A 24,671-nucleotide genomic window follows, 5' to 3' on the forward strand; every position below is an offset into this window, starting at 1 on the left:
CACTTTCATATCCTGTGGTTTAAAATGTATCAATTTGTCCCCCTGTGGTTTCATTTTTCTCTTTTTGTTATCAATTTTATTATTTTTTTTTTCTTAAATCAGTGACAAAATTAAAATTAAAGGATACTAAAGTGAATATTCGATAAACATAGATGGTTATCTGAAATTTTTTGTATATAATTTAACGAAATATTAACGAAAAAACTTCTGAAAAGATAAAAACGAAACCACAGGAGGGCAAATTGATACGTTTTAAACCACAGGGTACTAAAGTGAGAATGCATGAAACCACAGGGAGGGTTTTTGAAGTTTTCCCAAATAAAATTATATAAAAGCATAAAAAATGTGCTAGTCTTAAGAGGACTGATGCATTAAAAATGTGCAGAGTTGTTGTGTAGTGTTGGAAGCGTGATTTGCTATGATACCACTTGTTGGAACTGGTATTTGTACTGATACCGATTATATAATTCAATTAATTTAGGGTAATTAGCATTCCATTGCCATTACGCGTCTAAGCCACAAAAGCATTTAACTCGAGCGTGTCCCTATTTTCGGAAATTTTAGAAATGATCAGGTCCTTCTCATCACCAGCTCATCCCAATGCAACCCAAAAAGAGAAAAAATAAAAACAGCAAAGTATTGTTTTTTTTTTTTTTTTTTTTTTTTTTTTTTTTTTTTTTTTCAATTGAACCATGCGTTCTAGATACAGGTGTGAATCCAAAATTTCTCTACACAACAGTACAACTTTAACAAGCACTTTATAAAGTATGTTAATGTGAAACACCTCAATTGGAAAAAGTTGCCTAATTTGTGTCAACTTTTGGTTAGAAAAAGGACCAGTAACTTACTTTGATCAGCTTTGTGGGGCCGAGAATTATCCAGCAATTTAACTGGACTTGATAAATTTACATGATTCAAAGTCTCAAACCTAATCCACCTAAGACATTTATAGGTGGGAAAAGTTATTATATCTTAAGGTTAACACTCAAACGGGATCAGCAAAATCACAAGCCAAGGGAAAGACACAGACACTACAAATTAGGTAAATAGATCAAAGCAAGAGTATCACAATTCATGAAAATAGTTTCCAAGTGAACCTTCTCGACCTCTCCTCTCGTATCCATTAGCATGTGACAATTTTCTTTTGGCTAAATTGCACTTTTTGTCATCAAATTTTGAGGCTCCTCAAACTTTAATTTGTTGCAATTCTGACTTGAACTTTTAAATTGTTGCAAGTGACATAGTCTAGTTTAATTGATTGAATAATGACATGTCAGAGCTAATTTGATAGCTATGCAATAGTATTGTACGATACCGTGACAATTATTAATATGCCACATCACTATTATATCAGCAAAACATCAGTATCAAGTCAACTAAATTGGGCTTAATTGGACTTCAGGATTTAATTGCAACAATTTCGAAAGTTGTGAACCCGAAAGTGCAACAAGTTGTAGTGTGAGGGCTAAAGATGTCACGGTCCTCAAAGTTGAGGAACAAAAGTGCAATTTACCCTTTTCTTCTCTTTCTTTTCTATCTCGCACTTCTTATGTCCTGCCAAGTTACTTTAGTTACTCACATATTTGTCCTCTCTATTATTCTTTCATTCTCTAAATATTCCTCCTTTTTTTTCCCTATATGTATCATATAACTGGTCAAAACAAATTCAAATCCAAGTGGTAAACATATTCATGCAACTAGATCACAAGCACCCAAAAGAGAAAAAAAGATCAACAGAGTTATGGCTATCTACTTGCAGTTTTTATGGAAAACTATAAACCAACAATAGTAGTTGGCCCAATGCTTCCTCTCCCTGTAAAATCAAATCTACAGGTAAAGCACACACTAAACAAGCTAAAAAGCATCTGTCAATCAATGTATAAACTATTAAGGAGAGAGAAGACACTAACTATGGATCCAACAAGTTTTAAGAGTCTCAGAAAAAAAAACCATTAGCAGCTAGTGGGTGATCGTGTTAGCTGAAGAGGGCGTAATCAAACCTGAAAGAATGAGCCAGCTTTTCGGAAAGTTAATCGGACTAGAGAGCGGTGAGGGGATGAACCGTGGTTACAAGCGTCGAATGCCCTGACTGGGTGGGGACTGAGTCCCGCTTAGATTGAGCTTTCCCATATCCAGCATCTTCCAGTTAACCGCTGAAGGGTCCGTCTCGAAAGGAATGTTTGCCTCAAAGCAAGAGGCGGTGCTTCTGCTTCTTCGGTGGCGGCTGGAAATCAGCTTCAGCTTCTCAGCTTCGTTCTTCAGCGACTGCATCTGACCTGTGGATTTTATCACCAGAAAAAAAAAAAAGATCAGGAAAAAGATTTCATAAGTTCTGTTGAGAGTTAAGAACACCAGAGCAAAAACAGCAAAACATTATTACAAACTTGGTTCTTGTAAAATAAAAAAAATTACAGAGCTTTTACTACAGCAAGCAGTAGCCTGGGTCCTAGAAACAGAAACTTCAATTCGAAGCTTATGTTTCTACAGCAAAGTGAAGCTGCAATGAAAATTCTAATGGCAAAGCAATTACTACTTATTTGAACAACTCAAATAACACTTGAGCAAAAGCTCCAGCCAATCTAAACAGGCCCTTGCCTCCAATCAGGGAGACTAAATGCCACCGATATTGCATCTTGATAAGATTTAAATATTTCTTAGTTATTTAGAACACATGGTTGCAACAGTTAACCTCATTTTATCAGTAGACAATAAAGGCTTTTATGGCTATTAATTAGATATCAATGTTAGTTAAGAGTTCCCGAATTGTAATACTTAAATCAAGGAGGCTGGGCAATCTTACTACAACAAATATTATCAATACCAAAGATTACAAAACTAGGTAAATAAGTTGCAAAGAGACTCATACTTACCATCCTTAAATACTTTCTCCTGACGAAGGCTGGCAATCTGCCTCCTCAATTGGTTATTTTCAAGAGAAAGCGCCGCTCGCAGCTGAAAGAGAGAAGCAACTCTCGCTGCCAACTCAGCTCCCAAAGTCTAAAAAGGATACAAGCTCTAATCAAGAATTTAAAAGATTTAAAGATTTCAGCAAAAAGTAAGGACTATGTGCTTACCTGAAGTGAGTCAACAGCTCTCTCGAGTTCAGCTATATATTGAAGTTTGCGAACCCGAGATCTTTGCCCAGATCGCCTGCAGAAACATTGAAAATATGTGAAACTGGAAATCATATAATGATTTTGCAAGGGAACATTACATAGCATAAGTCTTAAGGTAGTGATCAAATCTCAAACATAGTGCTTTCTGGAACTTGCAAATGGTGCAATACTTTGGGTGAAAAGCCAAATTTGGCACCATCATACCAAAGAAAACTATGAGAAATTATACATCCTGATTTCAAATATATCTATAGGGTTTCAATTCATTTGTCAGTGAAGTTTCATCTGCGTAAAGATTTCATCTGTGTCCATCTACTGCTTAAGAAAAATGCATAGTCAACATCACTTGCTGCCAGGGCCAACCACATAAAACACGATTCTGACATAACATCTCTTCTAAGACAGTGTACTAACAAAAGGAGTATTTGTGCAGGTCAAACTTCAAGGACTAAACTGTGAGATTTAAAGCTGTGAGAGCATAATTCAGATCAGGAATTAGACTTCAAGGACCAAATTTGTGGTAAACCCATACCACTGAAACTTCTCTTTGCGGCTAGACTTATAAACCAAGAAGTCATAGGAAAACTTAATCAAACCAAGAGTCACCTTGCCACACACCAAGGCTTGCCCGCAAAAGTCGTTAACCAGTTGGTCGGGAACATGCTACACCGTTTGTTAATATAGGCTACTACGCCAAATTTCTGATAGGCTGAATGATTCTGAATCAATAATCCCTCACTTAGTAATAAGATTTGTACAACAATCCTCTACCAATCAACAGTCAAAATAACTGCGAAATGATTTGAACAGAATAACTAAAAAAATATGATATTTTCCGATCGGTCATAACTTCAGATGGCACGATTTGCAAGAGATAAAATGTAGAAAGCCAACAACAATTTTGTTCAAAGGATCTTTTATTTCACCTCTCTCCCCATTATTTGCAAATCTAAAACTATGAGATAAGCAATCACAGCTCTGTCCTCTCTTTAAAACTCCTGCATTGTGGCTCATTCACTCACCAGCAAAAAACAATCTAGTATCTGTTTTCCTATTAGTCCCAACATTTGCAAAATTGTTAGTTCATCAATCATGATACTCTATGTATGCTCAATAATATGATTAATCAGTTCTGAGATCAATCCTATTTACTGTACATTCTGTACTAATTATTTTTCTCAATTCCTAATTCCAAACAAACGTAAGTAGGTTTACAACTGAGCAAGAGCTAATCTCACCTTGGAGCTTCAAAAAGAACTCCTCATTTCTCTGACACATCAGCATCAAGTATCTGGTAAAAACTGTATTAGATTTTTCGTACTAATTTGACTAACTTACCTATAACTTGGCATATTTACCACTATCCCGACTCTATTTCTCAGCCATGCACTGCCTAAGTAACTAATTTGTCCATATCTTCCGCAAGTCAAATATATTAAACAATCAGGGCAGCATTTGTAGAAAGCTGCAAGAACAAATGTTATTTACTATTGAGTGAGATACATTCAATATTTTAAGCATATTAGATTTTCTTTCGAGTGATTCATAACATATCTAAGTAGATTCACCATTGACAATATAGTCATATTAGCCAGAGATGACAATTGCCTAACAGGCGTGGAAATAATTTAGAAAGATAACAAACATACAGATGACCAGCAATGAATTACCTTCTTGATGCCTTCTCTGGATCAGGATCAGCAGCAACACTATTTGCATCTACTTTAACACTAGACTCGCTAATGTTTGAACAAGGTGCCAAATCAGCAGTTAAGTACTGCAGAGGATTACGAGGAACATTTTCCAGCACAGCATTCACCATCGAGCTCTCCGAAGTGGTTAACCGACTCTTCTGCCTAGGCGAATTAGGGCCATAAACACAGCTAGCCTCAATCCGACACCCAATCTCACCTTCCACCTTAATTTCGGACAATTGTTCTGAATCCTCATTCGATATCGAATCATCTTCATGAATTGGGAAGATTGGGCTTTGAAAACTAGTCAAAACATTTAACATAACAGCCGAATCGCTCGAAGCTCTCCGAAGAGAGCTTCCGGACGGAATTCTCTCCGGTTCAGTCAAGAGGTCGTCGAACCAAGATGGTTGTTCAGTGAATGATGCTTGGGAGGGTGACCTATGCTGTTGCGTGAACAATGTACCGTCTCTATTCGTAGTTCCAGATGGGGAGTCCGGAGTTCGGGGAAGGGAACTCCGGTTCAGAAGTGGGAAACGAGGGGGGAGGTTTGCAGGGCGACTCATAGTGACAAAAATTATAGGAATAGCTTCTCCTCAGCTTCTGTAAACATATCCTTTCTACATCTTCCTCTTGTTCCTGTACCAGAAACCCCAAAACTGTGAAGATAACAACAATGCAAATAATCCGAAGTGCTAGTATTCATTCCAACAAACAGTAATCACTGAAACAAGTTCCAAAACACTGTAAAACATAAAAATGCACACATCAACAAAGAACTCTGAAGCTATATTGCAAGGCATTACTTGAGATGATCTTAAACCCCACAAACCTAAAGCCCAATCAGGGAAAAACCCTAGAACTCCCCATTTTATTGCTCTAACACATCAAAATCCAAGCCGAAATCAACGGCATTACACTAATCTCTCCACCACTACCCTGGAGACATTAATGGCGATCAAAGCAAGCTTCAATCACAACGATCGCATTGCTCCCGAGATCAAGAAGAGCACATTGCGCTCCAAAAAATTAAAACCCTAGAAACCGGATATCTAAAACATCACCAATCGAACAGTAACATCAATCCAACTCCAAAACAACGAGGAAAAAAAGCAGCGACACAACCCTAACCACGTATTCGCACCAAAAACACTTCAAAACCTCCAACAAAAGCCCTTAAAAAAAATCAAATTCCCACCGAAAAATGCGAGAAAAAATAAAAATTAATGCATTGCGGCGAAGAATAAGAACTCGACGGGATCGGATTACAACGAAAGCGATGCGTAAGAGCGCGTAGATGGGAAATTATTTGGGAATAATGTGAATGCAATGGTTTTATTTTGCGAAATTTTTTGGGCGGAGTTACTAGTACCTGGTTGTGTTCTATAATGAGAGAGAGAAAGAGAGAGAGAGAGAGAGAGAGAGAGAGAGGGAGGGGAGGGAGGAGAGAGAAAGGGTGTTGGGAGTATTTAAAAGGAGGGTGACAATGTATGAAGAACCCCTTCACCTATAATAAATTTTGAGAGCCCTCAATTTCTCTTTTTTTTTTTATTTAAGTTTTCATACTTAGTTTTATTAAATTTAATACTTTGATTGAATATTAATCATATTAATTTGTCTATTTTCATTTGTTACAAAATAATTAAGATTATTAAATTTTAAGCAATCACTAATAAATTTGATAAATCTCTCAAATTTTCTTGACTAAAACTATGTAATTTTTTTAAAAAAATTTTGGAAGTTAAGTAGTCCAAATCAGAAAAATAGTTAGGGTACTATTTCAAAATGTATATAGTGAGGGAGTCTATGTAAAAAATCTTATACCATCAATTAGTCTTACTTTTATTAAAAAATAATTAAAATTATTAAATTTGATAAAATTACTGATAAATTCCAATTAATTATTTTTTTTTTAAAAATAAAAGTTGAAACGTCTCAATCAAAAAAGTAAAGTTCAGGGATCATTTACAAATTTCCTATAGGTGAGGGGTCTGCATACATTTTTACCTAAAAGGAGGTAAGCGTGGGGATGGGTCTCCGTACAAGAAAAGCCAACTGGCGTATACATATACGTACACTTGATATATATACTTGGTTATAGTGGCCGTATAATACGGATTATTATACCTACGTATAAAAATACACCACTACACCATTTATCCCCACCGTTTTAAAATTTTTATTATCGATTGATAAATAAATAAATAAGACCTTGTGTTATGTTAATCATGAAACCAATTAAGTGAGGTTTAAGAATTGGTTCAATTTGGGCCTAAGCCCAATCCCTAATCTTTCAAATAATGGGGGCCCGACTTCGTCGAGAACGGCTCGGCCTCGGGCTAGGCTTTTATTTCTTTTGGCCCGATGACACAAATCGGAGTTGTTGGGCCGGAGATAGATTTTCGGTTGAACTAGAGTTCGGATGAAAATTATTTTTCTTTCGCTGTTTGTTTTTATAATTATGAGACAAAATTTTTTGGATAAACTTCAAATACCACCCCCGTGGTTTCACACTTTCTCACTTTAGTACCCTGTGGTTTAAAATGTATTAATTTAGTGTCCCGTAGTTTCATTTTTCTCTTTTCATCATCTTTTAATATTTCGTTAAATTAAATACAAAAAACTTCAGATTCCTCATCTAGGTTTATCGAATATTCATTTTAGTATTCTTTAGTTTTAACTTTGTCACTGATTTAAGGAGAAAAGATTAATGAAATTGATAATAAAAAGAGAAAAATAAAACCACATGACACTAAATTGATACACTTTAAACTATAAGGTACGAAAGTGAGAAAGTGCGAAACCACAAGGATGATATTTAAAGTTTTTCCAAAATTTTTCTAGTTATGTTATTTGTTAGGCAACAAGTGAGCAACCGAAAAGCAGAAGGTGTAAGATAAAGTTAATATTTTATTCATTTTTTTTTCCCATAATTAACTTCAATTTGGGATGGACCAAAGCCGATTACGCTATTTTGAACATTTTGAGTTTCGACTGAAGGTGTAGTTATAATGAGCCAAGCAGTGAAAGTGAATATTTACGGTCGAAAATCACTTCACACTTTTTCACTTTTGGTGAAATAAACACATTCCTAATACCTCGTTGAAAGATACTAATTGATAAAAAAATCCTTTTACATTATATGCAGGTCGCGTAATTAGTTACTTTACAAGAATATAAAACATTATAGACACAGTATTATTTGCGTTAAGAAATTAGTAGGTGTCATAAAAATTTGCCAATTATTATTTACTGTGTGTTTAGTGAGAACTTTGAAGCTTATGATATGGTTCACAAAAGTGAGTTGTGGCTTGGGAGAAATTATTATCTTTAAGTTGTGGTGTGAGAAAAATGAAAATTTGTATGATTCATGCGCGAGAAAAATTAGCGAATTTGAATTGGAGTTTTCTCCTGATTGATTGTTCAGAAGAAACAACGCGTGATTTAGAAGCGCTTTTTCGTCTTCTGCGATGCTCCCGTATGCACGAAATTCAAAGCACCAGAGGGAGGATCTTTCAGGAACATGGAGGAAAATGCCGGTTGCTTCCAGAATCATAAGTGGTGGAAATTGTTAGCCCTGTAACTAGGGATGCAAACGGGACGGATCTGGGGACGGGAGAGTTCCCCCACCTCTCGCTCCATTTTTTATCTGGGCGGGGCGGATTCGGGGCGGGTTATTTTTCATTTTATTTTTGGCTCCCACTTACCGCTCCATTTGGGGCGGATCGGGACGGGAGCGGGGCAGGAGCGGATTTTTAACGGATCGGAGTAGATTGAAGGAAGAAAAGAGTCTCCCGCTTCCCGCTCCATTTACTTGGCGGATCGGGGCGGATTCGGGGCGGGTTATATTTTTCTATATTTTTTGTTCCCACTTACCACCCCATTCNCCACATAATCGCACCAAAAACACTTCAAAACCTCCAACAAAAGCCCTTAAAAAAAATCAAATTCCCACCGAAAAATGCGAGAAAAAATAAAAATTAATGCATTGCGGCGAAGAATAAGAACTCGACGGGATCGGATTACAACGAAAGCGATGCGTAAGAGCGCGTAGATGGGAAATTATTTGGGAATAATGTGAATGCAATGGTTTTATTTTGCGAAATTTTTTGGGCGGAGTTACTAGTACCTGGTTGTGTTCTATAATGAGAGAGAGAAAAAGAGAGAGAGAGAGAGAGAGAGAGAGAGAGGGAGGGGAGGGAGGAGAGAGAAAGGGTGTTGGGAGTATTTAAAAGGAGGGTGACAATGTACGAAGAACCCCTTCACCTATAATAAATTTTGAGAGCCCTCAATTTCTCTTTTTTTTTATTTAAGTTTTCATACTTAGTTTTATTAAATTTAATACTTGATTGAATATTAATCATATTAATTTGTCTATTTTCATTTGTTACAAAATAAATAAGATTATTAAATTTTCAGCAATCACTAATAAATTTGATAAATCTCTCAAATTTTCTTGACTAAAACTATGTAATTTTTTTTAAAAAAATTTGGAAGTTAAGTAGTCCCAATCAAAAAAATAGTTAGGGTACTATTTCAAAATGTATATAGTGAGGGAGTCTATGTAAAAAATCTTATACCATCAATTAGTCTTACTTTTATTAAAAAATAATTAAAATTATTAAATTTGATAAAATTACTGATAAATTCCAGAAAATCTCTAAATTTGCTGGCTAAAATTAATTATTTTTTTTTAAAAAAATAAAAGTTGAAACGTCTCAATCAAAAAAGTAAAGTTCAGGGATCATTTACAAATTTCCTATAGGTGGGGGGTCTGCATACATTTTTACCTAAAAGGAGGGAAGGTAAGCGTGGGGATGGGTCTCCGTACAAGAAAAGCCAACTGGCGTATACATATACATACACTTGATATATATACTTGGTTATACTAGTGGCCGTATAATACGGATGATTATACCTACGTATAAAAATACACCACTACACCATTTATCCCCACCGTTTTAAAATTTTTATTATCGATTGATAAATAAATAAATAAATAAGACCTTGTGTTATGTTAATCATGAAACCAATTAAGTGAGGTTTAAGAATTGGTTCAATTTGGGCCCAAGCCCAATCCGTAATCTTTCAAATAATGGGGGCCCGACTTCGTCGAGAACGGCTCGGCCTCGGGCTAGGCTTATTTCTTATGGCCCGATGACACAAATCGGAGTTGTTGGGCCGGAAATAGATTTTCGGTTGAACTAGAGTTCGGATGAAAATTATTTTTCTTTCGCTGTTTGTTTTTATAATTATGAGACAAAATTTTTTGGATAAACTTCAAATACCACCCATGTGGTTTCACACTTTCTCACTTTAGTACCCTGTGATTTAAAATGTATTAATTTAGTGTCCCGTAGTTTTATTTTTCTCTTTTCATCAGCTTTTAATATTTTGTTAAATTAAATACAAAAACTTCAGATTCTCCACCTAGGTTTATCGAATATTCATTTTAGTATACTTTAGTTTTAATTTTGTCATTGATTTAAGGGAAAAAGATTAATGGAATTGATAATAAAAAGAGAAAAATAAAACCACAGTGCACTAAATTGATACACTTTAAACTATAGGGTACGAAAGTGAGAAAGTGCGAAACCACAGGGATGATATTTAAAGTTTTTCCAAAATTTTTCTAGTTATGTTATTTGTTAGGCAGCAAGTGAGCAACCAAAAAGCAGTAGGTGTAAGATAAAGTTAATATTTTATTCATTTTTTTTTTTCATAATTAACTATAATTTGGGATGGACCAAAGCCGATTACGTTATTTTGAACATTTTGAGTTTCGACTGAAGGTGTAGTTACAATGAGCCAAGCAGCAAAAGTGAATATTTACGGTCGAAAATCACTTCACACTTTTTCACTTTTGGTGAAATAAACACATTCCTAATACCTCGTTGAAAGATACTGATTGATGAAAAATATCCTTTTACATTATATACAGGTCGCGTAATTAGTTACTTTACAAGAATATAAAACATTATAGACACAGTATTATTTGCGTTAAGAAATTAGTAGGTGTCATAAAAATTTGCCAATTATTATTTACTGTGTGTTTAGTGAGAACTTTGAAGCTTATGATATGGTTCACAAAAGTGAGTTGTGGCTTGGGAGAAATTATTATCTTTTAAGTTGTGGTGTGAGAAAAATGAAAATTTGTATGATTCATGCGCGAGAAAAATTAGCGAATTTGAATTGGAGTTTTCTCCTGATTGATTGTTCAGAAGAAACAACGCGTGATTTAGAAGCGCTTTTTCGTCTTCTGCGATGCTCCCGATGCACGAAATTCAAAGCACCTGAGGGAGGATCTTTCAAGAACATGGAGGAAAATGCCGGTTGCTTCCAGAATCATAAGTGGTGGAAATTGTTAGTCCTGTAACCGGTAAACCCAATATATATATATTCCAAAAAAAAATCTCTCTTATATTTTACTATTATATCAGAACTAGTGAAAAAGTTCGCGCTTTGCAGCGGGTAAAACTATAGGAGTAATTAATAATAAGAGAACATCAAATGATGACGCTTTTTCCGAGGATGATGATAGTAAAAATGACGATGATCCATTCAGCCGCTGCCGAGAGGGAAGATNAAAAAAAAAAAAAATCCAAAAAAAAAAAAATCTCTTATATTTTACTGTTATATCAGAATATGTAGAAGATTCTAAGTTAAAATTCTGTCGAGTTCTCAATTTTATTTAACTCATGCTCACACTGAGATATTTAATCAAAGTTCACGCCGAGTTTTGAGCACACCTATCAAAAATCTTAAGTTCAAACGTAAAAATGAGTGTTAATTTCTCCCATTTAACTTAAATTTATATTTTTTTGCCTATCGAAAAGTCTTATGCTCAAATTAAATATTGAAATATAAAAATTAAAAATATTATTTAAAAAAAACTATTTTGTTTGGAGAGATAGAAAAAGGAGGTAGATTAGTTACTATCACGGATCATGCTCAAGTCATCTGAATCATACACTTCGTAAGTAAAGATGTCCGTGGACCGGGTCGGGTCTGGATAATTAATATACTGTACTCATACCCTAAAAAGGAATGGCTAGAAAAGAAATATATATACCCTATCCATTTAAGGTCGGGTCGGGTCCGGATCTGGGTACTAAAGTTACTAATATATCCATCGGATCTATTTGAGCGGGTTTGGGTAGTAACTACCCGTATACTATCCGTTCAAGACTGGATATGGATTGGGCCTAGATCAGGTACGAATATCCGTATAAGTATATTTTTTTTATAAACTTTATTAAATAGTCTATGAACAAACTATAAAGCCCACTATAAAAAAACTCGCATTCTATTAAGTTGTACCTTCCAATAAAATTCATTCAAAAGAAAAAAAGAGTAGAAAACAAAAAAAAGAAAAAAGAAAAAAGTAATTAGTAAAAGAGACGGCTAGGATTTCATTAGGATGAAAATATATAGTGACTCATCATCTATAAGTCATATTAAAATTGATCCTTCAACTTTAAAATTTTTTTTTTTTTTTATTTACTATCGGATATTTCATCAGGTTCGGATTCGGGTCCGGATTTGAAAACTATTCTGAACCCTACCCATTTAAAAGTTGGGTTCGGATCGGGGCCAAATCGAGTATGGATATAAAATATCCGGACCCATACCCGAAACTTTAATGGGCAATTTTTTTTATCCGTATATTATTCATTTTTTATCGGGTCCGGTTCGGGTCCGGTTGGAGTCCGGGTAGGGTCCGGATCGGGTATGGAATATCGAATAATTTGGACACCTTTATTTGTAAGTTTTTCACTCCTTTTTAGTCAAAAATATTGTCTAGTATTTGAACCGTGGCAAAGCTTTTTTTTAATTTATTCTTTGTATGCAAAAAAAAAAAAAAAAAAGGTAAAAATGATAACATGCCCTATAATAAATTATTATCTTTATGATGCTGAAATAATCATTTATATATTCTCCAAATTAAGTTGCTTAAGTATTATTATGCAAGCAATTATTGGAAAAAAGTTAGTACAAACATTCCTTCAAGCGAAATATAAAGTATTCGTGCACACTAAAGTCCATTAATTAAGATGCTGTAAAATGCCTAAATAAACAAGATACATAGAGCAGTAATATTTCATTAATAATGGTGCGAAGCTGCAAATATTGATGCATATATATACTTTAATAAATAGGAAAAAAAAGCATCTATAATATTTATTTTGAAACAAATAAAACATAACATGCCTTCAATTTAATTGATTTAAAATGAAAGGTAATGTTAATTAATTCCCTTTTGTTAAAGAACAAATTAGTTTATTAGATCTGATTAAATTCAGTAAATAAATAATAACCAAATTTACTAAATAACACCAATTTTTAAGACCGGGAAAATTTCTTTAAGGGAAAACTTCAAAAACCCCCCCTGTGGTTTCGTGCATTCTCACTTTGCTACCCTGTGGTTTAAAACGTATCAATTTGCCCCCCTGTGGTTTCGTTTTTATTTTTTTGTTATCAATTTTATTATTATTTTTTTTTAAAATCAGTGACAAAGTTAAAATTAAAGGATACTAAAGTGACTATTCGATAAATATAGATGGTTATCTGAAGTTTTTTGTATATAATTTAACAAAATATTAACGAAAAAGCTTCCGAAAAGATAAAAATGAAATCACAGGGGGGTAAATTGATACGTTTTAGACCACAGGGTAGCAAAGTGAGAATGCACGAAACCACAGGGGAGGTTTTTAAAGTTTTCCCTTTGTTTAAAGAAGCTGAGACGAGGCGTTTATAGTTTTTTTTTAATTTAAAAAAGGCATAAAAAAACAATAAAATAATAAAATAAAATAATAAAAGAGCACTCAATTGTAGCCAATAGGGGCACGCAAAAACCCCGCCACTCGTTAACTAGAGTGGAATATTCTACACACAAACCTTTATATTACCGCAGCCAATAAGAAGGCTCCACGTTGCCACAGAGCACGTGGTCTCCACCACACGGCTCTGCCACGTCAGCACAGTCGGCCCCACGAGATCCCCTCGGGCTCCGCCACGTCAGCACAACTGGCCCCACGAGATCTTCGAGGACCAACGAGGCCTCCCAGGACGTAACCAGTTAAAGAAACATTTTTCAATGGACCGGGTTCACCACGTCATTAACAATATTTTTTAAAATTTTAGAGGCTCTAAATAGCTTAAAATAAATCTAAAATTTTGGTAAGCTATTTTAATTAGTTATTAAATAATCATAAGAATATATGGTATTAATATATCATTACTGTCACTTATAATTCTTTCGTAATAATGTATTAGGCTACACTAAAATGACTCTTCTCAACTTATTGTTGTTATTTTGTTGGATTGAGATCTCTTTAGCTTTTGATTTTGTGAAATTGAATAATATATACCTAATTTAGTTAAAAATTAGTCTAATTTTACTTTACTAAAAAATAATTAAAATTATTACATTTATTTTTTTGACTAAAATTATTTAATTTTTTAAAAAATAAAAGTCGAGTGTTATGTAATAACAAGAGTTTAAAGTTGAGAAGGCCATTTCAAAATGGCCTGTTGTGGAGGGGCTCTTTATAAGTTTTTAACTCATTTTTAAACATACTATTTAAATCAAATTTATTTTTTTATAATTTGAATTAATAATGTATGTAGGACATCGGTCTATGGTGGACCATGGTCCAGCAATAATTTGTTCCCTTGTTTCCTCACCTTTTCCACACTCTCTCATCGTCGAGCGTTTTCTGTCTCTCTCTCGAGCTCTCGAGCTCCTCACGGTAACATCCTGAAGAAACAGGAGAGAGACAAAAGGGGACGGTGAAGTCCCCACCCAAAACCCTAACCCTAGATCTCGCATTGGCGGTCGCCATGGACAACCTCGGCACGGACACGGCGGAGAAGGCGCTCTCCTTCCTCTCCAAGGGGTGGCGCGAGGTGCGCGACTCCGCGGACGCGGACCTCCGCCTCATGCGCGCCCGGGCGAGCTCCTTCAAGTCCCTCGCCGATCGCGAGCTCGAGAACCTCCTCCACTCCGCTTCCGCGCTCTCCGCCCCGCCGCGGCCGCTCGCGGCGGCGGCGCCGTCGTCGTCTTCGTCGGCGGCGGCGGCGCCGTCGTCGTCCTCGATCGCGGAGCTCGAGATCGTGAAGCGGATCCGGCCCAAGCTCTCGGAGATCCGGCGCGTGTACTCGTCGCCGGAGTTTAGCCGGAAGGTTCTGGAGAGGTGGAACCCTAAGGCCTCGATCCGGATCGATCTCTCGGCCATCAGGAACGCTATCGTGGCGGAGGTTGATGAATTTAGTGGAGTAATCGATCTCGTAAGGGAGGGGCGAGATCGGGAAAGGAGGAGGAGGAGGGTGCGGTGGAAGGGGGAGGAGGGCGAGGAGTGGGATCTGATTCGGAAGCTGAAGACGGGTTTGAAGGAGCTCGAGCGCAAGAGCCAATCGAGTGAGATTTTGGGGAATTTAAAGAGCAATGAGTTCATGGACAAAGTGAAATTAAGCTTGGTAATTTCGCCCTATCTCCTTACTCTGTTTGCTTTCATGATCATTAATTAGGGTTTCGGTCGCTAAAATTACTGATTAGGTAGAGTATTTTACTCTTATTGCACTTATAAGTTGGGGGTTTTGTTTCTCTTTCCTTATGCACTAGAAATTTGCACTTTTGAGGTTTGTAATTGAGTGTTTGAAGGGGACTTCGGGTAGTCTCTGTTCACTGTAGTTATTCATGAATGCAACACTGGCCTAATGAGTAAATATGGCGGTTACTCGTCTGCTTAATTGTGAATTATCCTGGATATCATCCATAGCTTAGATAAATGTTTATGTGGTTTCTCATGTTAAGTAGCCCCAGGATGCAGAAGTAGCCTGTTTATGATTGCTGTATTATTATCTGTGTTACATGTCTTTTCTCTCAGTTACATATCCAAGCTTTGAATATTATAATTGAGATAGGAGTTGTTCTTTTTCTTTGATTGCAGAGATCAATCTGTAAGAAGCCTCAAGAATCCAAGGTTTGTGATAAACTTATCTGGAGCTTTTCTTTTTTATTATTTTTATACTATATTGATCTTCCCCGTTTATGCAATAATATACTAGTCGCAAGAGAAAGCAGACACTAGGTTTTTCTCTCCACTAATTTGTCTTGATGAATCAGACTCCTTTTCCGAACAGTACCTCCTACAATAACTAAAGAGCGTTTAGTAACATAAATAGATATTAATGTGTTTAATTTTGTCAGCTTTTGATTTTTACATCAGTTCTCGTGTCAATAGAAATATCTTTACAAGAAAAGAGAATTTAAAACGAACTGGATTTTGCTATTATCATAACTATTCTAGGTTTGCTAGCTAAATTATAATTTTTATATTACGGTGCTTCCTGATATTTTAGTATTGTCGCTACCGATCTATCATTTTCATGACAAATTAGGAAAAGCTTGTAGTAAGTAGTTACTATTGATCTTATTGCAGTACCTTCTTGTACTGCTTAATATTGAGATTCTAGTTTTATGGATTTTCTAACATATTCTTGTGATCTAATGCAGGAAGTGCCTCCATTGGATATACCCGAACTTTTGGCTTATTTTGTTAAGCAATCTGGGCCACTGTTTGATCAACTTGGTATAAGAAGAGGTATGCAGACAAAACCCTATTCCTCAGTAAGGTCATATTTTTTCACTACAGTTGTAGGACAAGTTGGATTTCATTTTGTCTCGTGAAACTACTTTTATATATTCTTCAGTAACTTGTTCAGCAATGTCAGCTTATTATTAGCTGACCATGAGAATCCATGTTTTTCTCCTAATTCTATTTCTTACTACATGATCATAAAAAATGGAACTATCTTTTTTGCCCGTAGCATTTCCTTTTGGCAGATAGATTTTGGGTTTTGTCATGGTTTGGTAACAAACCTCAGCTGTATTATTAGCTAAACCAAACATTTTCTGTCGTGTCTCAACCTGATGATAACATGGTGCTTTTTCCCTGTGTTTATATTTTATGTAGATTTCTGCGACAAAGTAGTGGAAGCCTTGTGCAATAGGCACAAAGACCAGATAGTGTGCAATTCTATTTCTGCAAGTGAATTATCGTTAGTTGGAAATGAGAACATTGCCGATGAGCTCGATTTAAGAATAGCCAGTGTGCTCCAAAGCACAGGGCATCACTATGAAGGTGGCTTCTGGGATAACTCATCAAAACATGAGAGATCAGACGAGAAACGACGTGTTGCAATCGTAACAACAGCAAGTCTTCCGTGGTTGACTGGAACTGCTGTAAACCCATTGTTTCGTGCTGCATATTTGGCTAAAACCACCCAGCAAGATGTAACCTTGGTGGTCCCTTGGCTTTGCAAGTCTGACCAGGAGCTGGTTTACCCTAACAATATAACTTTTAGTTCTCCAGAAGAACAGGAAGCTTATATACGGAACTGGCTGGAGGAAAGAGTGGGATTTACGGCGGACTTCAAGATCTCTTTTTATCCTGGAAAGGTAGTATCTCAGTGCGATATTTAATGTTGTATTTTGATATACAAGAAATCTACACATTACTCCTGGACAATTATCTAGTTTTATAATGTATCTTTTCAAAAATTTTGACTTTCAAGTGTGCCTCCAGAAAAACATTAAAAATTACCCTATCAAACAAGCTTTATACAGTAGAAAACCAGCTTTCTCCCATGAATTCAACAGAGTCCCTAACTTAACATTGGGGATAATTTTGTAAGAAACTGCAGTTCGAGGGGTATATATGACAATTGAGATTTACAGTGGTGCATATGTAGATAGATGATTTGTAGGGGGATATATTTGTGAAATCACATTTAATATTTTTCCTTTACATGTAACATTGACATTGCATATTATGTCTGATAAACAGTTTGCAAAAGAAAGGCGAAGCATTATTCCTGCTGGGGATACTTCACAATTTATTCCCTCAAAAGAAGCTGATATTGCTGTACTAGAAGAACCTGAGCACCTAAACTGGTATCATCATGGAAAGCGTTGGACTGACAAATTCAATCATGTTATTGGTGTTGTCCACACAAATTACTTGGAGTATATTAGGAGGGAGAAAAACGGGGCCATTCAAGCTTTTCTTGTTAAGCATATTAACAACCTGGTCACCAGAGCACATTGTCACAAGGTACCATTTTAATTATCCTTTGTTGTTTCTAGTTAACGTGCGATAGTTGCAGTGGTTTTTTTTGTTGTTTGTGATAGTTACATATCTTGTGGACATATTCTAGGCTATAGTGTAGCCTGCATCTGGTCACCACGTGAACTTGTGTGCTGCCTAATGATTCCAATTAGAGGCATAAAAATCCCTATTCGATTCAAAATGCCATAATTACAAAGGTGGACATATTAGGAGGGATGAAGTGAGAATACAGAGGCCAAATTAGGCACAAAAGACAAAACTACTAAGCATTTGTTTTACATGTTAAATTTCATTTAAATTAATTTAAAACAGAGGATGCGACTCGGGGAGGTAAAATTGGGTTGAAGGCCAATCCTACCCCAAAACTACACATGAAACTCGTCTGCGCAGTCCAAAACTGCTGTGGCTTAGTGGGCAGTGCTCGACTGACACGGCACTCCTGATGCAGACAATGACTTGTCCTTTTCTAGGGCATTTAGCAATGAAAGATCTAATATAAGTCCCTTTAACTATTGCAGGTCTTGCGTCTTTCTGCAGCTACGCAAGATCTACCAAAGTCCGTCATTTGCAATGTCCATGGTGTAAACCCAAAATTCCTTAAAATTGGCGAGAAAATAGCAGCTGAAATGGCGCGAGGGCAGCAGGCGTTTCCCAAGGGGGCATATTTTCTCGGGAAGATGGTGTGGGCGAAAGGTTACAGGGAATTGATTGATTTGTTGGCAAGACACAAGATGGACTTGGAAGGGTTCAAGATCGACTTATATGGAAATGGTGAAGATTCACATGAAGTCCAATCCGCCGCCAAGAAGTTGGACTTAAATGTTAATTTTCTGAAGGGAAGAGATCATGCTGATGATTCTCTTCAAGGGTAAGGAATCGATATGGCATGGGAAATCAATAGGTTAAAGCCATAAGAACTCACTGAAAGTTTGATTTTGTGCGAAAGAAAAAAAAAAGCATTTGGTTGACGAAATTTGATTTGGTTTTTTTAAGAAAAGGAGAACTCTGAACTCACCGTAACATCAAGTAGTTGTTGAGCTTTTGTACCAAACCAAACTATTTGAGCCAAATTTGAAGGGGACAAAAAGTTGGTGGGGTGTTGAATTGAAACCAGAAAATCTATGTGAAGTTTTATGATTTTACCCAAATCAGAACATACCACATTTCCTTTTTCTTCAAAAATTATGATTACGATTACTTACTCCTTTACTGCATTTTCAGGTATAAGATTTTCGTCAACCCAAGCGTCAGTGATGTCCTATGCACCGCGACAGCCGAGGCCCTTGCTATGGGCAAATTCGTCATCTGCGCCGACCACCCGTCGAACGACTTCTTCAAATCCTTCCCAAACTGCTTAACCTACAAAACATCAGAAGACTTTGTCGCGAGAGTGAAGGAGGCCATGGCTCGCGAGCCCCAACCCCTCACCCCTGAGCAGAGACACACCTTATCGTGGGAGGCCGCGACCCAGAGATTCGTGCAGTATTCAGAGCTCGACAAGATTTTAAATAACAATGGGAAACAAACGAACGGTGTAAAAAGATCGATTCCGATGCCGACTTTGTCGGAGGTTGTGGATGGGGGACTAGCATTCGCGCATTACTGTTTCACCGGTAATGAGATGTTAAGGTTGGCTACAGGGGCAATACCCGGCACGCGCGATTACGATAAGCAGCACTCTATGGATTTGCATCTATTGCCTCCGCAGGTACAGAATCCTCTATATGGCTGGTAGTGTGGTAGATACACTTATGTGTGTATATATATTTTGTAGCGTGTAAGTAGTATTCATTAGTGATGTTTAAGTGCTTGTGACTGTTCCGTGTAAATTTGGTGGTTGTTGTTAATCTAGTCAATTAAAATGTAATGTAAATTTTAGCAAATTTTTTTCTTTTTTTTTTTCTCTCCTTTTTCTACTTCTCAAGTTACGAGTTGGGAATGGTACACACGCAGTTGTGGTGCAGGTAATCTGTAATGGACACTTATCATCGCTCTTCATGTAATGTACCTACCTCTTATCAAGAGAACCAATTTATCAGATCAATGCGCCATTTATTTTCGTTGGGCATTTTGTTGAACCTTAAACACTCTTCGTCTAAAGACGCAAAAGTGTGTTCTCACTTACCAGGACCATTATCAAACACCTTGGAAGCAAAACAATGTACTGTTTGATAAATTTTTGAAACAAATAACGATGTGGGACTAAAAGGGAATTGCGTTAAAAAATTGTTTAAAATAAAGAAAAACTAAAATTATTGGCCCATGCAGGTCTCGAACCTGCGACCTTCGCGTTATTTGCACGACGCTCTAACCAACTGAGCTAATAGGCCAATTTATGAAATTTTAAAACGTATAGTTATACTATAGAATAAATATTTTTGAACAAAATTATTTTGAACAAAATTATTTTGAACAAAATTATTTTGAACAAAATTATTTTGAACAAAATTATTTTGAACAAAATTATTATTTGTAAAGTTGGTGTATCGACTTTCATAGTTTTCATATAATAAAATTGTATAGTCTAATAGCAATTATAGCACCAACGTCTTTACTAATAACAATTCATTCGTTCTACAATTATTGTATCAAAAAAGGAAAAAAAATATTATTTTAGTTAAGGAGAATAATCTCCATGCAAAAAAAAATTATTTTAGCTGAACCAAAATAGTGTTGATACGGCAGCTTGATCATATTCGGTACATTTGTTACGGTAATAATAATTGTTTTTAGAGAGATAGATAGGATGCTACCCACTTCATTTATTTCTTTTAGAAATAAACTTAGCTGAAAAAATAAATCAACTGTGATTCAAACTTGAGACCTCGGATACCAACCATTAAGCTCTTTGCCACTTGCGTCAGGGACGGTCCGTAGTAATAACAATTTTGAGTTTTTAATATCACTATCTCAATCTAAATTGATTAACTTGTGGTACTTGTAGATCCTTAATTTCTTTTCTTTTTTTTTACTTCTACCTACGGTGTTGGATCATTAAGTTTCCAAAAGCTTAAATTGTTAAAATATTGGTTTTATTTATTCGTTGCATCAAATAGAATTTACTCATCAATATTTTCAAGATAATTGTCACTAAACTGGTGTTTTAACGTGCATATATAATTTCCCCCTTGAGAGTTAATTATCATACAATAAAATATATCATCACACAATTTAAATATGTGTGACAACATTATTTAAGACCGATCGCCCCTAGAGTAGGTGACAAAAGACTTGGGAGTTGATACTCAAAGATCCAAGTTCGAAGTGCAGTTGTTTCACATTTTCAACTAAGTTTTTTTTTAAAAAAAAAATAAACGAATCTGGTAACGTGTTATCTGCCCCTCTCTCTCTCTCTCTCTCTCTTAAAAAAAAAAGAGAAAAAGGCAACACCACTTAAGAATTTATAATTATTAAATGACTTAATTTCTCTAGATGCAATTTTCTAAAAAAGTACAATCTATATATAATTATCCAGCTATAGCTATATGTTGTGTCGACATTTTCAATCATAAACTAGGACATTGTGAAGTGTTCTCCTCTAAAACTAATTATTTGTCACCTTCTACAACCTAGTGTTTGGCACTCTATATTCTCAGAGCTATTTTGTGTTTTCATGCAAAGTCAATATAGTTACAGTATATGTACATTAATTGACATATGACATCTCAAATCTACAAAGGAAGGTTCAATTATAGTTACAGTATATGTACAATTCTACATTGATATATGACATCTCAAATCTATAAAGGAAGGTTCACTAAAAAAAGAAAAAAAAAGAAAAAGAAAAAGAAAAAAAAAAAAGTTCTATACATTAAACAAGGGTTTTCAAATTTGTTAACGAGCTAGTACTGCTATATACACGAAATGATGCTTTTAAAATTTTTCATAAATTTCTTTTTAAGATTTTTTTTTTTTTTGTTTTTGTTGATTCGTAAAAAGTATAATTGAATATATAATTGGTTTAATTAGTCTCAGTGTAAAAACTGTATCCTTTTATTTTAATAAAACGGTCGTTTCTATACAGTAGCTGAGCTAAATTGCTGTCACGACTTTTAAAGCTGGCACCATATTATAAACAAATTTATCTAATATTTTTTATTTTTATACTTAGAAAAAAAAAAGTTGGCACCATCTAGTTTAGGTGAAATATTATTAATTTATTAAATAGGCGTGCAAACATATATTATTGGCCTAATCGAGTTGTGGCCTTTCCCAATCTACTAGAACCTTTACATAAGGGACAATTTTATTTTTATTTTTATTTCATTTTTATTTGTTTAACCTTTTCCTTTTTACGTACACTGACAAAAAGCTGTTCCTCGCAAGTACAATATTCTTCTTGTGGTATTATAATACTATTTAAAAAATTACACTGTTGATAATCAGTGATAAAATATATATATGTTTTTTTTAAAAAAATTGGGTCATTACGATTTCAAAACTATGTTTCGATTTCTCAAAGTGAAGAAATTTGGTTATGACTGTTTAATTTTAAAAAAAAAAAAATTAAATTAGAAATATAAAACAACTAGGTATTGATCAACATTAGAATTTTAAATATTAATCATCAAATTCTTAGTTAATTGTGTTACATACGGACGTTAAATAATAACAACTTAATTAAGAACGAGCAAAAAAATATTAAAAGATATCTGTATTAATTAAAATTCTCATCACTAGCTAGATCTCATACTTAAGGCTCAGATACTATTACATAAAACCTATGGACGAAGAAAAAGGAAATAAAAAACTAAAACCTACTTCCATGCACGTACGTGTAATGGTATAATAATACAATAATATTTAAGAAGATGATCGATCCCTTCTATCAACTCTCAAAAAACAAACAAACAAAAAAACAAAAAATATGACCACGAAAAACAATCTCTTCATGTAGATCAAAATTAATTACTCACGACACTCGACAACGTTCCCCTTCTCAACCTCATGATCAAACGTGATCGTCGATGAAAGCGTCGACAACGGCGAACCAGAATCCGAACCCGAACGCAAACCCGAAATTAACTGCGAAACCGAAATAGAAGAAGCAGAAGCGGAAGCGGAAGCGGAAGTGGAGACTAAGCTCACGAGGAGATCCACGAAGGCCCCCACAATGAATGCGTGCGTTTTTTGACCGTTCACTTTTAAATACCACGTGAGCAGTTCCTCGAGCCCCTCCCAGTCGCTAACCGCATGCGCCACCACCATCTCCTCCATGGACGCACGGAAATCTCTATACGGGTCCGTTGACTCCACGATCAACGCCACGCTCTCCTCGAACGGCGCGCCCGCCGAGTCAGCGTTGACTTCCCCCTCCTCCTCCTCCTCTCTCTTCTCCATGCTATTGTCTACATCGTCGTTGTCGTCGTCATCGTTGTTGTTATGGTTGTTGCGACGTGCGTGCACAATGGACCGGGTCGTGGCGCCCGGTTCGAAGAAGAGCCGGTCGGACCGGACCCGGACCGGGACCGGGACCAGTGCTTCGTGAGTCGGGCCGGGGAGTAGGCTCTCGGTGTCATCGGAGGCGGTGGAGTAGGCGGTGTTGTCGTAGACCGAGTTTGCGGTGTTGTAGATGGAGGCGGCGGCGGAGGCGGCGTGGGCGCGAAAGGAGTTGGTTTTTGGGTGCTTGCATGAAGAAGGCCATGGCCATGAAGAAGGTGGAGGAGGGTAGCAAAAGTAGTATTTGTTGTAAGAGGAGGAGGAAGAAGAAGAGGAGGAGGAGGAGGAGGAGGAGGAGGAGGAGGAGGAGGGTCTTGGGTTGTCTCTTAGCTTGAAGAGGAGAGAGCTCAAGCCCCTCTTGCCCATTAAAAATGGCTTCTTCTGCTTCTGCTTCTAGCTTTGGATTAGCTTGTGAAGGAGATCGAAATGGAGGAGGTGGTGGAAGTGGAGGAGGAGAGAGTGGGAATGTAGAAATGGAGAGAGAGAGAGAGAGAGAGAGAGAGAGAGAGAGAGAGAGAGAGAGAGATTAGGTTAGTGTTGTTTTGATGGGGGGTTTTGTATTTATAAAGGGAGAGGACGGTGGAGGGGAGGGAATAGCTAATGAGAGAAAGAGAAGGGGATTATGGGGAGAGTGGGAGAAATTCTTGCATGGACCTGGTTTACCATGTCATCGGTTGACTGGATAAACCCTCATTTGCATCATTATGTTCTACTACACTATACTATAGTTTTTCATCTGTTAAAGAAGATAACTTTTAAATATCAAAAAACTATAGTTCGATTAAGTGACGAAGATTGATTGGAAGAAGCACTACAAGACAATATAATTAACTATACAAGAAAATATAATTACCACCTATCACTTTTTAGTTTTTTTTTAAGTTAGTCTTTCTGCTCTTGTCGATCTATTCTTTTTCTTGACTTTTTACTGTCATCGAGATCTTATTTGTCTTACTTCATGTAGCTAAATTTATTTCTCTAATGAATAAAGCAGATAGTGTGCTATCTTTCTCTCTCTCAAAAAAAAAAAAAAGCAGACGAAATTATATGACAATGCGCGCGATCGAACATGACGCGTAATTATTGAGAATTCAAAATCGATGTGATAAAAAGTAATATGTTTAATTGATCTATAAATTGATATATGGCTAAACACAAGATCCATATATGTTTGGTGGACTATGTACACACAATTACAATTCTCATGTAAGCATTGAACAAAGTGATATAAGGGGTGGAATAACCCCTTAACCCCCATTTTATCCCCAAACGCTCCAAAAAATAGGTGG

The 24,671-nt window shown here is 36.1% G+C and overlaps 3 protein-coding genes and 1 non-coding gene across 5 annotated transcripts; 1 reads left to right on the top strand and 3 right to left on the bottom strand.

The window, feature by feature from the left end:
• LOC109726207 (basic leucine zipper 61) lies at window positions 1,666–8,992 on the bottom strand. Of its 2 annotated transcripts, XM_020255695.1 has the most exons (5): window positions 8,940–8,992; window positions 4,787–5,449; window positions 3,075–3,150; window positions 2,871–2,997; window positions 1,666–2,276 (listed from the first exon to the last, which is right to left on the bottom strand). In XM_020255695.1, exons 2-5 carry the CDS (start codon window positions 5,374–5,376, stop codon window positions 2,068–2,070), a joined length of 1,002 nt encoding a protein of 333 aa, XP_020111284.1. In that variant the 5' UTR covers window positions 5,377–5,449; window positions 8,940–8,992; the 3' UTR covers window positions 1,666–2,067. The 2 variants fall into 2 exon arrangements, with proteins under 2 accessions (XP_020111284.1, XP_020111286.1); XM_020255697.1 differs by lacking the exon at window positions 8,940–8,992 and having other exon boundaries at window positions 4,787–6,203.
• Window positions 14,520–19,981, top strand: LOC109726672 (digalactosyldiacylglycerol synthase 1, chloroplastic-like). The gene is made up of 7 exons (XM_020256425.1): window positions 14,520–15,289; window positions 15,763–15,795; window positions 16,329–16,416; window positions 16,789–17,273; window positions 17,662–17,928; window positions 18,462–18,811; window positions 19,165–19,981. The coding sequence occupies exons 1-7, from the start codon at window positions 14,654–14,656 to the stop codon at window positions 19,676–19,678; spliced, it is 2,373 nt and encodes a 790-aa protein (XP_020112014.1). The 5' UTR covers window positions 14,520–14,653; the 3' UTR covers window positions 19,679–19,981.
• On the bottom strand, window positions 20,200–20,273 carry TRNAI-AAU. Its single transcript has one exon. It is a non-coding gene; the product is annotated as a tRNA-Ile (tRNA).
• LOC109726364 (transcription repressor OFP13-like) lies at window positions 22,649–23,655 on the bottom strand (the record flags this gene model as incomplete). Its single annotated transcript, XM_020255901.1, has 1 exon — window positions 22,649–23,655. A coding segment is annotated over one exon (804 nt), but the record flags the coding sequence as incomplete, so codon positions are not given.

The sequence above is a fragment of the Ananas comosus genome, linkage group 21 (assembly GCF_001540865.1).
Source record: "Ananas comosus cultivar F153 linkage group 21, ASM154086v1, whole genome shotgun sequence".
Classification (NCBI taxonomy): domain Eukaryota; kingdom Viridiplantae; phylum Streptophyta; class Magnoliopsida; order Poales; family Bromeliaceae; genus Ananas; species Ananas comosus.